Raw genomic sequence first — 17,230 nt, 5'->3', positions numbered from 1 at the left:
TATATGGGCCATCAACTAAGGCACAGTCCTGACTCTAATCATTAGCTGACTCCAGGGATCCTTCTTGAAATTATTCTGAAGGAAGTACAAACATTATTTTTCACCATCATGTAAGGATAAATGCAGGCTGGGCACGGTGGCTCATGCCTGTAATCCCAGCACCTTGAGAGGCTGAGGTGGGTGGATCACTTGAGATCAGGAGTTCAAGACCAGCCTGGCCAACATGGTGAAACCCCCATCTCTACCAAAAAAATGCAAAAATTAGCCGGGTGTGGTAGTGTGTACCTATAATCCCAGCTACTCAGGAGGCTGAAGTGGGAGAATCGCTTGAACCCGGGAGGTGGAGGTTGCAGTGAGCTGAGATTACACCTCTGCACTCCAGCCTGCATGACAGAGTGAGACCCTTTCTCAAAAAAAAAAAAAAAAAAAAAGCTAAATGCAGTCCCACATAAATGCGTTTAATAGTTAAATGTTAAGAATTTTGAGCAATTCCACTCTTAAATTCACATCCAAAATATTAAGGGCAGGAACTTAAATTCTTGTACACCAATATTCACAGCAGCAGTATTCCCAATAGTCTAAAGGTAGAAACAACTAAAGTGTCCAACAGCAGATAAATGGAGAAACAAAAGGTGGTATATATGTACAATGGAATAGGATAAATAATAAAAGGAAGTTCTGATATATGCTATAACACGAATGAACCTTGAAAATATTATGCTAAGTGAAATACACCAGACAGAATAGGATTCCTCTTACAAGAGGTGCCTATAATAGTCAAATTCATAGAGATGGAAAGAAGAATAGAGTTACTAGAGGCAGAGGGTAGGGGGAATTGAAGAGATCTTGTTAATAAGTACAGCGTCTCTGTATGGAAAGAAGAAAAAGTTCTAGAGAGGGATGGTGGTGATAGTTGTACAACATTATGAATGTACTTAATGAATTGTACACTTAAAAATGGTTAAAACGGTAAATTTTCTGTTATATATATATATATATTTCCACAATAAAAAATGAAGAAAAAAAGAGCCAGCTTTGAGTAAATCGTACAGAAGCCTCCACAGCAATTCAGCTGACTATATTTGTTTTTTAAATAATATTCATACTGAAAATTAATCCTACCTAAGTAAACCAACCAAGCTGCTTTAGATATTATTAATTGTAGAGATGATTTAAACACTCCAAAAGAAATATTTATCTCTTCACTCATGCCACAAAATTTTTTTTAGGATCAAAGGATTATCAAAAGTTACAAAATTGCAATCTAAGAGAACTCAACTGTATTTTCACATTTAAATATGTTTAAACGGTATGTATATTTAAGTAAGTTGTAGTATATTTGTGTTTTAGAATTGTACAACTGCTACATTGTTCAACAAAATCAACAAATTTCAAGGAATTGACATAAACTACCTATGGTATGAGTGAAAATGAGGATACAAAACTATATTGAATATCATCCCAGATATATCAAGTGTCTTTTATACACATACACAGATTAAAAATAGATCATTAATGCATTCACTTCATCAACAAAGTAGGTGCTAAGGATACAAAAGTGAACAAAATAGCAAAAATCCCTGGCCCTCATAGAGTTTACTTTCTAGTGAGAGGAAAAACATAATTAACAAATAATTAAGTAAATTTAAACAAGAAATATGGTGAAAAACATAGTGGGTAGGAGGGATGAGGGCTGCTAGAATGGAGATAGGGGTTGCAAATGAAAACAGCCAGAAATATTAGCAATGGTTATCGCTGGGCTGAGGCATGATGGGTAATTCTTTCTTCTTGATTTTTATTTTATGAGCTTTCTACAACTCACATGCATTCCTTCTGTAATTGTAAATCTTGCTTTTAACTATGCATTTAAATACGCATTTCCTAAGAATAGCTGCAATGAAGTTCATCTACCTTTATATCATATACCACCACAAATGTTAACAATACGATATTTCAGGACTATATATGACAGTCTCGATATCACATCAGGACTACCAGAAAACCCACTGAGGAAAGCAATCAGGCCAATTCTAGTTATTGATTAGAAACATAAGACTTAGAAGATCTTTTTAATATCTTAAGCCTTAGTTTAGAGCCTTTTCCCTGGTATGTTATACTCTGGACAGAAAATGAAGAAGTTATCAAAGTGGCAAAAACTTCAATATTTTATAAAAATAAATAAAAATTATCCCACAAGGTATCATATTAATTATGTTGACCTAAAAAAGGTTGAAGAGTGAGCAATGACAATGATGATGACAAAGATGATGAAATAAATTGTTTTTGTTTTTGGTGAGACAGGGTCTTGCTCTGTTGCCCAGGGTAGTGTGCAGTGGTGCAGTTACAGCTCACTGTAGCCTTGATCTCCTGCCACCATAGCCAACTAATTAAAAAAAAAAAATTGGTAGAGATGGTGTCTCACAATGTTGCCAAGGCTGGTCGTGAACTCCTGGGCTCCAGCGATCCACCTGCCTCAGCCTCCCAAAGTGCTGGGATTAGAGGTGTGATCCACTTCACCTGGCTCATAATGAATTGTTAAATACATGGATAAAGGACATTCAAATTGTTGTCCTTAGAATCCAAATGGGTAGAAGAAGCTAAGCAAAGCTCAAGATTGGTGCTGAACTGGATGATTAACTCCAGGGAAGAAAAGGTGCTCTAGATGGAACCCTCAATACTTCATTAATAATGTGGTCTAAGGCATATGCATGTGAGTTACAGCAGAAGCGAAGATGAAGGTCATTGTGAAATGAAATTATTTTTAGCTCTCTGAAAGTAAGATTTAGAGTTAGGCACGTAATGGGTGTTTGATGTATTCTTGCTGAAGAGCAATTCCCCATGTTTGTTTTTGAAATTTTATGTATGCATTCTGGTTGGCCATCCTGGGAAGATAGCTATAACTGAAATAAATGGGATTCATTTTAGATCAAGATTCTGGATCTACTCATGTGACTATCTGACTTAAGGTCAGTGGCTTAATCTTCCTGTGCCTCCGTCCAGTCCTGCTGTGTTTAAATTGTAGACTGATCGAATGAGAAAATGCATTATGGTTGTTCAACAATCTTTGCGAACACTCCCTAACAAGAATGTTACTGGATAGTAAAGTACATTTTCACATCATTTGCTTCCAAATCAAACTCCCTGAGGTACTCAATATCTGGATATGGAGGTGGTTGTTGATGGGAGCCTAAGAGACAGTCAGAATTTGGAGACAGCAACTGCAGAGCATTAAAACCCAAATGTGATGTCCTTCTGGGTATAAGGCCCTGTGTGTCTAGCCTGTTTCATACTGATGAAGCCAGTCCTGGTTCCTGGCCACCCAATTTAATAGATTTATATTACATGCTCTAGTACCTCATCTTAAAAAAATCCATTATATTATATTTAGCTGAATTATATTAGGCATCATCTGTTTGTTTATTTCTCTGCTTCCTTTTAGACCAAACTTCTTGAAGCTTGTCTATACTTGCTGTATCTGAATTCTTACCTTCCATCTACTGCTAACTCATTACAGTCTGGCTCAGGCCTCCACACTCCGCTAAACTGCTTTTGTGAATAACAACATCCTCCATGTTGCCTACTCCTATAGATTTTTCTCACCTACTTAGTCACACAGGAGCATTCAACATAAGTGAACTACAACAAGAGTAATGTTGAACTGGATGATCAACTATCTCTTTCCTTCCACTTTCCGTAGCTAGATTGCTTTCCTCTGCCTGGTTTCTAAATATTAGGATTCCTCTTCTCCTTGGTCTCCACACTGTCTCTCAGGGCAGACTTAGCCATCCCCGTAGAATTAATACCCATGTCTTTCTGTCTCCATCCCAGATGTTTCCACTCATTGCTGGATACTCCATTCCAGCTCCTACTTGGCGCCATCATTTAGCTGTCCCATAATCACTGTATGCATCCAAAAGTGAACTCTAGACTGCATGTGAGCAGGTCCCAAACCCCTCCGTTCCCACACGTCTCCATCTTAGTAAAATGTCACAGTCATCCACATAACTACTCAAGCAAAAACCTAGGATTTATCCTTGATTTTGTTCTTTCCATCTTACCCCACATTCAAGCCATCAGTAACACCTAATTATTTTATATTGAAAATAAATGTTGAATAAACTCTCAGCTTTCCATCTGCACTGCTACACTGTGAGTCCAGAAACTATCATCTTTCACTGAAATGAAGATGAGGCCACTTTTTTCTTTTTCCTTTTTCTTTTCTTTTTTTTTTTTTTTGAGACGGAGTCTTACTCTGTTGCCCAGGCTAGAGTGCAGTAGATCTCGGCTCACTGAATCCTCCACCTCCTGTGTTCAAGGGATTCTCCTGCCTCAGCCTCCTGAGTAGCTAGGAATATAGGCACCCACCACCATGCCGGGCTAATTTTTGTATTTTCAGTAGAGACAAGGTTTCACCATGTTGGCCAGGCTGGTCTTGAACTCCTGACCTTAGGCGATCTGCCCACCTCAGCCTCCCAAAGTGCTGGGATTGCAGGCGTGAACCACTGCGCCCAGCACAATATGCCACTTTTGATTTTTTTTCATCCCAGCAACTTAAATGAGTTCTCTACATAGCACTTATGGAAAATTACAAAGATAAATTCGGATTTCACAGATCAGAAAATTCGGTCTCTGCCTCCCGCCCCGCAAAAAACTAGGGAAGAAAAGGGAAATCAATATTGGGTGACTTGTTCCTTTATTTGCCAAGTAAAGGCATTGGAAACCATGATGATTATATAATGATATATATATATATATATAAAATGATATATATATATATAAAATGATATATATATAATGATATATATATATAAAATGATATATATATAATGATATATATATATATATATATATATATATAGATAGCAATAACAGCTAACACTTATTGAGCAATTACTGTGTGCCATTCACTAGCTAAGCATTTTACCTGGACAAATTTTTTATTCTCACAAAAACTATATGAGACAGATACTATTATTAGCCCCCTTCTACATATGAGAAAACAGGGGATCAGAGAGGTAAGTCACTTACCTAGGTTCTTACTATGAAAAAAAAAATTCTATTTCCACAATCCATAAATACTAAGCACACACATGTACAAAAAATGACATAATCTTAAAATTAAATTTTAATAGGTTTAATAAGTTTATGGGATGCTTATTACATTGTCCTAATTTTTCTCTTCCACCATAGACTAAGAAAAGCTTTGTCGTAGTTGCTACTTGTCTACAGAGAGTGACTGGGAAACACTGATTTAACCTGTAGCCCTCTGATGCCATGATATTAGTTAAGGTTGAAGATCAGCTCTAGAGCCTATCACTTAGGATCCACTGATTAAAAAAAAAAAGTCACTTAACCGGCTCACCAGCCCTTCATCATTTCAAATGGTTGGCAGCAAATGGTTGCCACTAACACTTGAAGATTTTGGTGGGTCCTTTAAGAATATAATTGGAGCTTCTCCAGGGAAGTAGTCTCCAAGGCCAATTGATGGCAGCTGTTTGCACTGTCAGCACTTCCCTTTTATAAAACACGGTGCCCCAGGAAGTCTGGGATTTATCCATTTCTGGTGCCAAAACCAAGCAATGGGCAGCAACAGCTTCTTTTCCTGTTGCTGGATCCCGATTCATGGATTTGCTCAGAAGTCAGAAATATATTGACAATTTCTTTCAAACAAATTGCAAAGTAGAACAGTGGGGCAGGATGGGGGGATGAACATCAACTGTTGGACGCTCCTCAATTGAATAAATGTCTTTAGTAGGAAGCAAATTCTGCCTAGTCATATTTTAAATGCTTTACAGGTTGTAACGATTTAATTGAATTTAGGTTGTGTGGCCATTAAATAATATATCTTACAAAAATAGCATATTTTACCCTCAAACACACTAGATTTATTGGCCCAAGTATTTCCACTGGCTCACACGGATCAACTGAATGACAGGGAAGAATGAATTTATTAAGCATCTGCAAAGAACAGATTGTAGTCTTGGTGTAAGGCCAGGGTATTATGAGGGGATATCAGAAATCTCTTAGGGCATATGAAGAAATGTCTGCAAGATGTTTAGAGCAGGAGTCAGCACAATAAGGCCCATGGGCCAAATCTAGCTCACTATCTATTTTTGTATAGCTCATGAACTAAGAATGGTTTTTACACTTTTTTTTTTTGAGACGGAGTTTTGCTCTTGTTGCCCAGGCTAGAGTGCAATGGTGCAATCTGGGCTCACTGCAACCTCTGCCTCCCGCGTTCAAGTGATTCTCCTGCCTCAGCCTCCCGAGTAGCTGGGATTACAGGCAGGCCCCACCACACCCAGCTAATTTTGTATTTTTAGTATAGACAGGGTTTCTCCATGTTGGTCAGGCTGGTCTCGAACTCCTGACCTCAGGTGATCTGCCCACCTCGGCCTCCCAAAGTGCTGGTATTACAGGCACGAGCCACCATGCCTGGCCGATTTTTACACTTTTTATTGATTGGAAAAAAATCAAAAGAATAATATTTGATCCTATGCAAAAAATATTTTTGAAATTCACATTTCAGTGTCCATAAATAAAGTTTTATTGGAACAAAGCCATGTTCATTTGTGTCTGCATTGTCTAAGTCTGCTTTTATGCTACAATGGCAGAGTTGAGTAGTTATGAGAGAGACTGTATTACTTGGAAAGTGTAAAATATTTAGTATCTGGCCCATTACAGAAAAAGTTGCCAACTCTGCTTTAAGTCATTCTCATAAATAACCGAAGGTATAGGTTACTCGAGTGTAAAACAAGGTTAATTTTGTTTATTTTACTATAAATATGCCTCCAGAAAGGACAGAAGACATAGTTTAGGAGGAAACAGAAAAGCCTATGCAAGGCTATTGGATTCAAAATCTATAGCCATAAGTTTTCTAGTCCTTTTTGCCAAAGTCCTGTTTTAACAAGAATATTATTCCATGACTGGCTTTTTAATGTCTGTGTTTCCAAATGAAACTTCCATGAATGGTCACATAGTAATGCATAGTAGAAATCCCTGTATATTTCATGGGACCTGAGTTTGTGAATTGAGGGCTAACACTGGTCACTCTAATCGAGTTGACATTTGCAAGGCCATACAGCAGAAGTCAGCTCCCATGAAGGCCTGCACTCCCATTTTCTTTGAAGATAGTAGGCTTGAAGTGATAACCAAATTGTCTGAACAATGAAACTGGCTTGCAGATTTAATTTTTCAACCTAGGTAGTTGCAAGTTGAAAATTAAAAATGTCTATAGCTCTGGATAGTATAAAAAGTTAGGGTAGCATGAGTGTTACTTAATAATCAGCAACTACTTCACAAGAATTTGTTCAGAAGACACTCTTTAACTAACATGTTCTTGAGTTTTAAAAAATAATAAAGAAGCAGTGAATTTTCATCAAATCCAACTTGTTCTTTAACTAGAAACATCCAACATCCCAGAATTAAACTGAGCTATCTTGTGTTTTACTCATTAAACCAAATAGATATAAATTATGCAACATAAAAACTTGTAAGGAAAACTTACAGAGGAGCATAACCACTTTTGATCGTGTAATAAGAAAATTACATTTTTTCATATAAATCACATTACAAATATTTCACGTGTAAAAATTTGTTGCCATTAAACCAGCAGGAAAAATAAATGGAAAGATGTTTCCAACAGATAAGAGTAGATACGATTATAATCTTCCATTTCCCAAACTGAGATCCACAGAATATTATGAGCCACAGATATTAAAATGTTTTTCACAAAAATTATTTCATTTTGAAATAAATATTAAAAATAGCAGAAGACTGAGATTTCAATATTGTAGGTCATTTCAGAGACTTTAATATGCTAACAAACACTGGAAGCTCTAAAGGCAGGATGTGACTTTCCTAAATTTGTTTGAGTTGATTCTTCTAAACAAGTATTCATAACTCACTGCTCAGGGAACACTCCAGTTGGAACCACTAGCTCAGTGTTTGTGGTCTGTTTTCTGGCTTTCTAGTTTGTTTCTCCAATCCCTTTGTATGGAGAAATAAAGCCCTTACAAATTAAAACCCTTGCCATAAATTGGACTTGAGGTTATTTATGACAAATGCCTTTACTAAATGTTAGGTTGTCCAAGACGACTTATTTTTTTAAGAAGCCAATTCTTGCTAGGGAAATTTTTCTTTAACTTTTCCAACCATTCTAATGCAAAATAATAAATACAAGACAACATTACTGAAGGCTGGTAAGGGAAAGTCGGAAATTCATTTGCCTATTAAATTGAGTGCAAATAGGCCATGATAGACATTCAAATAACAAAAGAAATTTTCGATGTCCTTCATAGCTGGAATCAATTTAGCAGCCTCCTATTTCTTTTGGATTGCAAATCTGTGGCCAATTTCCTTGGCCCAACATTTTTTTAAAGGATCCCATTGCCTCTGTCACTGAAGATGCTGGAAAACTGGAAACAGCCACATATCCTAGGAGATGGTGTTGCCAAATAAAAGTAGAACACTGAGTTTTCAGCAAGTCCAAAGAATAATGCAATAATTGAACTCTCTGCAAACTCAGGGCATTGATGAACTCTTTAGAGCAGCTTTTTAAACTTAAGTCCAAATTTTCTTAGCTCTAGAAGAAGGCTGTCTCTTGATTTAACTAAGCCAACTTTATCACCTTTACATTCTTTGTATAAACTTGGATACACATATTACTCATAATGACTGCAAGATTTTTTCTTGTTGCCTCGACTCTGAATTGTAAACAAGTCCACTCTCTCCTGTAAAGATTTCTTTTTTCTAAATCAGCCTGAAAACCTCAATAAGCAAAACCATACCAACCAACCACACAAACAAACAAACAAAATCTAGTGCATTCAGATAGAGAAAATAAAGTAGATTTTTAAAAAAAGGTTGTAAGCATTAAAAAGAAGTGTCACTTGCACGTCTATGCTTTAATTTCAGAAAACAAAAAATGTTTTTCTGCATCATTAATTATATCTCAGAATATCCATATGGTAGTTGAGAATGGGGGACAGTTTTCACTGAATCTGTTGATCAAATGGCATTACTTATTAGTCAGTTTGGGACTTAGACAAAGTAAACTTTAGTTATTTTCATCCCAATTAGTTCTTGATTTTGCTTTAAACAAAAATACAAAAACCTCAGGGGGATAAAAAAGATATCAGATGAGATTACGTTTTTGTGCAGTCAATAACTTGGCTTCTTTTAAAGCGTTTTTATATAGGTTTTAACAGAATCCATAAAATCTGCCATTCTGTTAATTCAATCAATAGAAACATGAATAGGTCTAATCAACCACGGCATCAACAGAGTTGCATTTAATCAATGTTGTTTCTCTCAGAACTTAAAGTACTTCGAAGAGTTCACACTAGGAAACTCTGATGTTAGTAAATAACACTTAATTAGCATTAATTGGGTGGTTACTTTATGGGAAATACTTTGCTAAGTGTTTTACGTGCATTATTTATTCAATCCTCACAAAGACCTAATGAAGTATGCCCAATTATTACCTGCATTTTACATATAAAGAAACTGAGGCTTACAAAGTTTAAATAAGTCTCCCCCTCAATTAATTCACTAGTAATTATTTAGATTTGGAGACTTTTCTTGTGGTATCTCAAGTTTCCTTAGAACACCATATAATTAGTCAAATTGACTTTAGTGTCTGATAATGGCTGACCAGGCTATATCACCTTTGACTCTTCTCATAGAAACATGTAGATTACTGGCATGTGGCACAGCTGAGATTTGAACCTGTGTATGCCTTTCCAATACTCTAGCCCATCATGCCAGGCTGTGTCCCATTAATAAAACACAAAGCATAATTAGGTAGAAGACAGTATGATGGTTCCTCAGAGAGTCAAACAAGGAATTATATGATCCAGTGATTCCACTTCTAGGTATATACCCAAAAGAATTGAAAACAGGGACTTGAACAGATATTTGCACACCAATGCTTATAGCAGCCTTATTCACAAAAATCAAAAGGTGAGGACAGTCAATGTCAACTAATGAAAAGATAAACAAAATGTGGTATATCCATACAATGGAATACAACTCAGACTTAAAAAGAAAGAGAATCTTGACACATGCTACAACATGGATGAACCTTGAAAATATATGCTAAATGAAATAAGCCAGATGCAAAAGAACAAATCTTATATGTTCCATTTATATGAGGTACATAGAGTAGTTAAATTCATGGAGACACAAAGTTAAATGGTTGTTAACAGGGACTGGGGAGGGGATGGAATGTGGATGTTATTGTTTCAGAGGTACCGAGTTTCAGTTTGAGAAGAGAAATGTTCTGCAGATGGGTAGTGGTGATAGTTGCATGATAATGTGAATGTGCTTAATGTCATAAACCGTATATTCTAAAATGATTAAATGGTACATTTTGTTATATATATTTTACCACAATAATAAAAAAAGGTAATTAGGACTTAAGATTTGCCCTAAAACATAAGAGCTAAAACCGCAAAACAAAACAATAGTATAATTTGAGATCTAAATTATGAAAGATATCTTACATAATCAAATAAGCAAGCCATTTTTTTTTTTTTTGGACAGAGTCTTGCTCTGTCGCCAGGCTGGAGTGCAGTGGAGCAATCTCAGCTCACTGCAAACTTCACCTCCCGGGTTCAAGCAATTCTCCTGCCTCAGCCTCCCGAATAGCTGGGACTACAGGCACACACCGGCATGCCCAGCTAATTTTTTTGTATTTTTTAGTAGAGATGGGGTTTCACCACATTGGCCAAGATGGTTTCAATCTCTTGACCTCGTGATCTGCCCACCTTGGCCTCCTGAAGTGCTGGGATTACAGGCGTAAGCAACCGTGCCCAGCCCGAAAATCTTCTACTTTGTTTTCGCTGAATAAAGATCAACATAAGTAACTAATAAAATGATGTGTTCAAGATCAGATATCAGATGGAACAACATGAAATGCAAGTGTCAGGATGAATTCTGGCAAGAATAGCTTATCTCAAGGGATATCCAATAACCTCTTATCTTGCTCCTTAATTACCTTCAAAGTGAACAAAAACACTTTTTCCATAAGAGAGAATTCTTGAAATATTACTTGGGAAAAATATTGGTTAAATGTTCTTCTCATATCTATATATTGGAAATATTAAACAGTTTGAAGAAAATATGTTAAAAAATCTTTTAAAAAATCTTTTTAAAAATTTTAAAAAACTTTTTAGAAATCCCATATTGGGATTCTTTTAGGCAATATTTTTAAAATAATTAAGTTAGCTCATTTTAGTGCCCTTGATACTGGCCCAGTTTGATTATACATTATCATTATGTGTATAAAAATATGGATATCAAAAATGACATAGGCATTAATGTTGTTTGGTTAATCAGTGCTTTTTGGTTGCTTTTTCTTGGTCAGGAGCTTCACAGCAATCAGATACAATTTTACCTTGTGCTCAATCCAGATTTATGCGAAGAGTCAAATGAACTTTACAAAATGTACTGAATTTTAAAGAAAAGTAAATTCCCTAGAATGGCATACTTTTTCTCCCCAAGTCAATGATCTTTTAAAGAAATAAGTTAACATGGCAATAAACGCAGTCTCTTTGGCAAACTCGCGCTCATGAGAGAACGTTAAGATATAGGCAACTATTCAATCCTGATTTTGTCATTATTTGGATTTTGAACTTGTTTTTCCTGTTCTTGAACTATTCTTTTCATGTCATTTCATAGCTGGCTTCTTCTCATCTTTCAGGCTTCAGCCCAAACGTCACCTCCTTAGAAAGACAACCGCAACCACCCTATCTAAAGTGGCCTTCTCACCGTCACTGTCACCGTCTGTAAGATCACTAGGAGTCATTTCCTTGGTGGCCTTTAAGGCACTGAGAAATTATCTGGTTTACGTATTATTTACCTGTTTATTGTCAGCCTTCCGCCATCAGAACATGGGCTTCACAACGACAGAGCAAGGACCAACTTGTTTCCTCCTCTATTCTTCATGTCTAGAGAGTGACAGGTTTATAGTAGGTGGACTTGCCCTCCTACTTCCTTTGCCTTGCAACTGTCTGCATAAACAGACAGAGAGCCTAGCACCTCTGGGAGGCACAGACTTGTTGCTATTCTCAGATCTTCCCTTTATGGGTGCTGCAGTGGGTTCATCTCATTGGGCCGAGAAGCCGGTCAACAGAAAAGGTGGTGACCTAGAGGGTGTTAAGAAAGACCTGTCTGGTCCCTAAGCCTAACTCTCCTTCAACCTAGTTTTTTTAGAGTCCTTTAAAGTAACTAAAAAGGGGTACCTTATTTCCCAATTGTCACAATTCTTTGGGTATGTAGCTTTCTTGGGCATCACACAAGAAGAAAGCCTGGCTGAATCAAGGAAGAGTTAGGCATTTCTGTGTTTTCTCATCATAATGCTATCCTAATACCTTCAAATGTAGCCCAGCAAGTTAAAAGTATGCAGCTGGCCTCTCTTTTCCACCCTGTTCTCTGACGACCAGCCTCATGTACAATATTAGCTCTGAGTCCAGAGGAAGCAGAGGAAACCCACTAAATGAAAAGCAAGCCTATTTGTCTTTCCATTTTAGAGACAGAAAAATTAAGTAATATCACTAGTCTCTAGATCTTTGATTTTACTATTTGATAAATTAAAGCAAGGCAACCAAAATAGCCATGAAAAAAAAAAGTTTTAAGGCCCCTTTCCAGCTATATAATTTCAAGATTCCTATGAACTATTCTGTAGAAATAGTAAGAATGGGCCTCCAAACTGATAGTGAATAGCTTGAAACAAGGCGTCCTGAGCAGCCATACATTTTTTTTTTTGTTTGTTTGTTTGTTTGTTTGTTTTGAGATGGAGTCTCGCTCTGTCACCCAGGCTGGAGTGCAGTGGCCCGATCTCGGCTCATTGCAAGCTCTGCCTCCCGGGTTCCCGCCATTCTCCTGCCTCAGCCTCCTGCGTAGCTGGGACTACAGGCGCCCACCACCACGCCCGGCTAATTTTTTTTATTTTTTAGTAGAGACAGGGTTTCACCATGTTAGCCAGGATTGTCTCAGTCTCCTGACCTCGTGATCTGCCTGCCTCGGCCTCCCAAAGTGCTGGGATTACAGGCATGAGCCATTGTGCCCGGCCCATATTTTGTTTTTAAAAGTATTTCCATCCAAAGATTCAAAACTAAGATTGTTTGCCCCCAACTACAGCAGACATAGTTGTCCCCAATCGTGACAAACTCCTAATTCTTCTTTTCTTTTGTAATAAAACAGAACTCCTTATTTTTAGAAGGTTCATGGCCACCCAAGATAACAAACTAAATTTCCCAGTCTTTCTTTTATCTAGCTAAGTGCAAGTGAACAAAAGTGACAAGCCAGAGCAAATCCTATAAATAAGTGGGCATAACCTCTCCTACTTTCCACCTTTCTCACTGGCTGGAATTTGTTGTGGTTGGTTAGCCACCCTGAGAGTACCACTCTAGAAATGGGAAGAGAGGGAAAAAGGCAAGTAGTTGGCGTCAGAGTCCCTAAGCTGCTGGAACCACACATCACCTGGATTACTTATGCCTAGATTGTCACATGAGAAAGATAAACATGTCCATTTGGCTTAAGCCACTGTTATTTGTAGTTTTCATTGCAGCAATCAAACTTGCATTCTAACCCAATAAACTTTCCTTGATGATTTAGAAGCTTCTTCAGAATTCACAAAGCTGCTTTAGGATCTCAAAATGATAAACTTCTTGAGTGGGAAGGGACCTATCTCCTCACTTTATTGATAACAAAATTGAAGATAGAGTCAGTAAATAAGCTGCTTGGGCCTAAAAAGTAACTGGTAGTAGGACTGGTGTCAGATTTCCTGAATTTCAGTCCATTCATTTCCTCCCTGTTCCAATTAGCAGAGCTCTCTGGGAATTACTCGGAAGAGCTCCCTCTCTCAGAGGTCTGGACAACTTACTACCTGGGGCTTGGGGCATTTTTTTCCCCCAGACAACCTACAAACAGTTGCCACCTGCATATGCCAATGCTGTTCACACTTAACATATAGGAAGGAAGAGGGACATGAGGAGGCATTGCCCAGTTCCAGCATGCCTCACTGATGAGAGAATCAGGAGGACTCATGCCTTTACTCTGGTCCTGCTCGGTCTGGCCTGGAAAGTTTCCCTTTTCTCCAATAAAACTGATTCTTTTTTCTATGACATAGCATTATGGGATTTGTCTAGTATGCAAAAACTTGGCAGTTGGAAATTCCGAAGGCACAGCTTCATTCTATAATATTATGAGCACTGGTTATCATTCACGTACATGTTGATAATGTATTTTCTATAACAATGAGCAATGGGGGTAACTTCAACTGCCAAGGAACAGCACAGAGGACAAACGAATCATTTAACTATCCACCACATGCCCAACTGCAGCTCCCTTCGGACAAAGGACAGTGGTATAGTGGAGATTAGGAAAGCTGCCAAAGGTCCCATGGAAAGTGGAAGGTAAAACCTAGCTATGAGCCTTCAAAGTCCTCAGGCTCACTCATGCAGCTTTGCCTTTTCCCTTCAAGGCCCTACAGACCATGCTTATGCTTAACTTATGAAACTAGAAGCATATACTTGAATTGTGCAAAATTCTATTTTTTATATGCCACTATCCCATATTTCTTACCATCTTCATTTTCATCAAACACTGGTGGTTTGCTTGAAGTGTTGGCTCCCATGGTTGAATCTGCCCAGACCTGGATCCTCGATTTATACTATCCGGGCAGAAACACACATCTTCGCTCAAAACATGTCCTGAAGCCTTAGTTGGATATCTAGGATAGGAAAAGAAATAGTACCCTAATAATATGCTCTACTGTAGGCACCCTGAGTATAGACTGTGGCCGAAACATAAACCTCATCTGTATCACTGTAGTGAAAACTTTTGTGTTTGAAAACCAACCATGATTTCAGAATAAAAACATCAAGCAACAGGAGAAAACACTGCATGGCTCATCAATAGCAGACCTAGACTTACAGAATGGGAGGAAAGCAACATATTTTTCAAGGTACGTAGAAAAGTTTAAAATGGAGTCAGCCATACTTTATTCAACAACTATAAAATGAAAATATTGTTGAGAAAATATGCTGATTTTATACTTTCTTGTTGTTACTGGGTAATCAACAACAAAAACTTTCTTTTTTAGTCGTAAAGATGCACTAGCTATCTGTTTCTGCATACCCTGGAGGGTACTACAATGTAAAAGAAACAAGTTCTGGGTTGGACTTGACCACACCAGCAAATTGCTGAATTTCAATACATTTCTTTGTTTCCTTCTTCTGAACTTGGAGAAGATAATGATCCTTTCCTCAATGGAGAGTTGAATGGGATAGACATAACATTTAACTCATTATATATTAAGTTAAATGTATACTACACACATATATAATTATTTGTGTTGTATTTATATATTATTAACTCTGTGTTGTATTATATAACTCTTTGTTAATATATATTAACATATATATTATGCTTATATATAACATTTATATATATATCAACTCTTGTATTATATAACTCTTTATATATTGAGTTACATAAATGTATGATATGCATACACTTAACTCATTATATATTAAGTTAAATAGTACACATATATGTGTAACTCTGTTATACATACATATGTTATATCACATTTATATATAACTATGTATTGAGTTACATAAATGTATGGTATGCATACATTTAACTGAATACACAAAACATTTTCATAGCATAAGTGCTCAAAACTGTTAGCCACTCTGAGGCTCAAATTAAATGATACGTGTGAACAAGAAAAAATCCTGAAAAAACTATGGCTTTGCTCCACTTTAAAACATAATGGTAAAGAGAGGCATCATCCTGTGTTCTAGTCCTAAAACTGACACTGATAATGCCTTTGGCCCAGTTATGTAACCTCTCACCTTTAGAATGGGGGAAATGACAGTGTCTACCTCAGGACTGACAAGCTGGGATCCCTATAGGAGCCAGGCAGATGATGCAAATGAGTGAGCCAGACTGGGCATTTAACATTAGTGCATTGGGCAGACAATGGTGACAATGGCTCCATCCAAATAAAGTTTGTGCTCAGATCAAACAGATTGTCACCACATGGAAACATGAGCCCAGATCTTCAGATCTATCCCCCAAATGGGGTAAAGGTCTAGATTTTGTACAAAATAATATTTTAAAATTCTACTCAGCTACCTGGCTTAAGAAAATTTCATGCTTAGCACAGATATGGTCATGGATACAGATAATGAGACAATGTATGTAAGGTAATTGGCACAATGCTAGGGCACATGATATGCAAAGAATGAATGTTAGCTCCTGCTATTTCTAAGAGTAGCAGAATTTCCTTATAGCATATTTAAAAAAAATAGTTGATTTCCTCCTGAGCTCTTTACATGTGAAGGGAATATCGATTACAGGCAGAATTGGAGAAAGTGTTAAGGATGAGTTATTGAAAAAGAACTTATGAAACCCCTAAGCAAGTATAGAAGAAAAGCTCTTTTTCCCATTAGGAAAATGTAAGTAAACCCTTCGTTTGGAAGGCAGACTCATTAAGGAAATGCTACTTTTCATACTAAAAGCCAACTGCTGGCAAAGTGCCTTATGGACTTTAGCAAGAATAATTAAATAGAGAGCAAAGAGAGTCAGCAATTAGGAAGCAACCAATTAAATGGTATGAGAGAGGGAGTGGGCAGGGGCAGGTGGTCACAGGTGGCTGATGGAAGCTCAGTGGAATTATTGAGACCCAGGAAGATAGAACTCAACCATTTCTCCAGGATAAAAAATCAAAAGGAGTTTAACTCCAGCGGACAAGGGAGTTAAGAAGTAAGTGGGATGCACTTTTTATTGTGAGTGTTTTATTGTGAGTTAGGGAGAAGCAAATGGGGTGGCCTTTGTGCTTTATTATTGTGTTTAAAATCCAAATGAGGGATAGTGTAAGGACTGAACCACTGATGGCACTAGAAAGAGATGAATGGTCCTAAAGAGAACATTTTTTTTTTTTTTTTTTTGAGACAGGGTCTTGCTCTGTCGCCCAGGCTGGAGTGCAGTGGCGCCATCTTGGCTCACTGCAAGCTCTGCCTCCTGGGTTCACGCCATTCTCCTGTTTCAGCCTCCCAAGTAGCTGGGACTACAGGCGCCCGCCACCATGCCCGGCTGATTTTTTTGCATTTTTAGTAGAGACAGGGTTTCACCATGTTAGCCAGGATGGTCTGGATCTCCTGACCTCGTGATCCACCCACCTCAGCCTCCCATAGTGCTGGGATTACAGGCTTGA

At 37.5% G+C, this 17,230-nt stretch overlaps 1 protein-coding gene across 1 annotated transcript in view; it reads right to left on the bottom strand.

Annotated features, from left to right (window-relative positions):
• Positions 1-17,230, bottom strand: part of STK32A (serine/threonine kinase 32A) — a 153,120-nt gene that overhangs the window by 133,653 nt on the left and 2,237 nt on the right. Inside the window, exon 2 of the mRNA XM_054488342.2 lies at positions 14,590-14,737. Within this exon, the coding sequence (XP_054344317.1) occupies positions 14,590-14,641 (52 nt within the window). The 5' untranslated portion in view covers positions 14,642-14,737. The remainder of the gene's footprint in view (positions 1-14,589; positions 14,738-17,230) is intronic.

This window comes from Pongo pygmaeus, chromosome 4, assembly GCF_028885625.2.
Source record: "Pongo pygmaeus isolate AG05252 chromosome 4, NHGRI_mPonPyg2-v2.0_pri, whole genome shotgun sequence".
NCBI lineage: Eukaryota > Metazoa > Chordata > Mammalia > Primates > Hominidae > Pongo > Pongo pygmaeus.
Note: the sequence above shows the minus strand (reverse complement) of the source record. Positions and strands in the feature narration are given on the sequence as shown.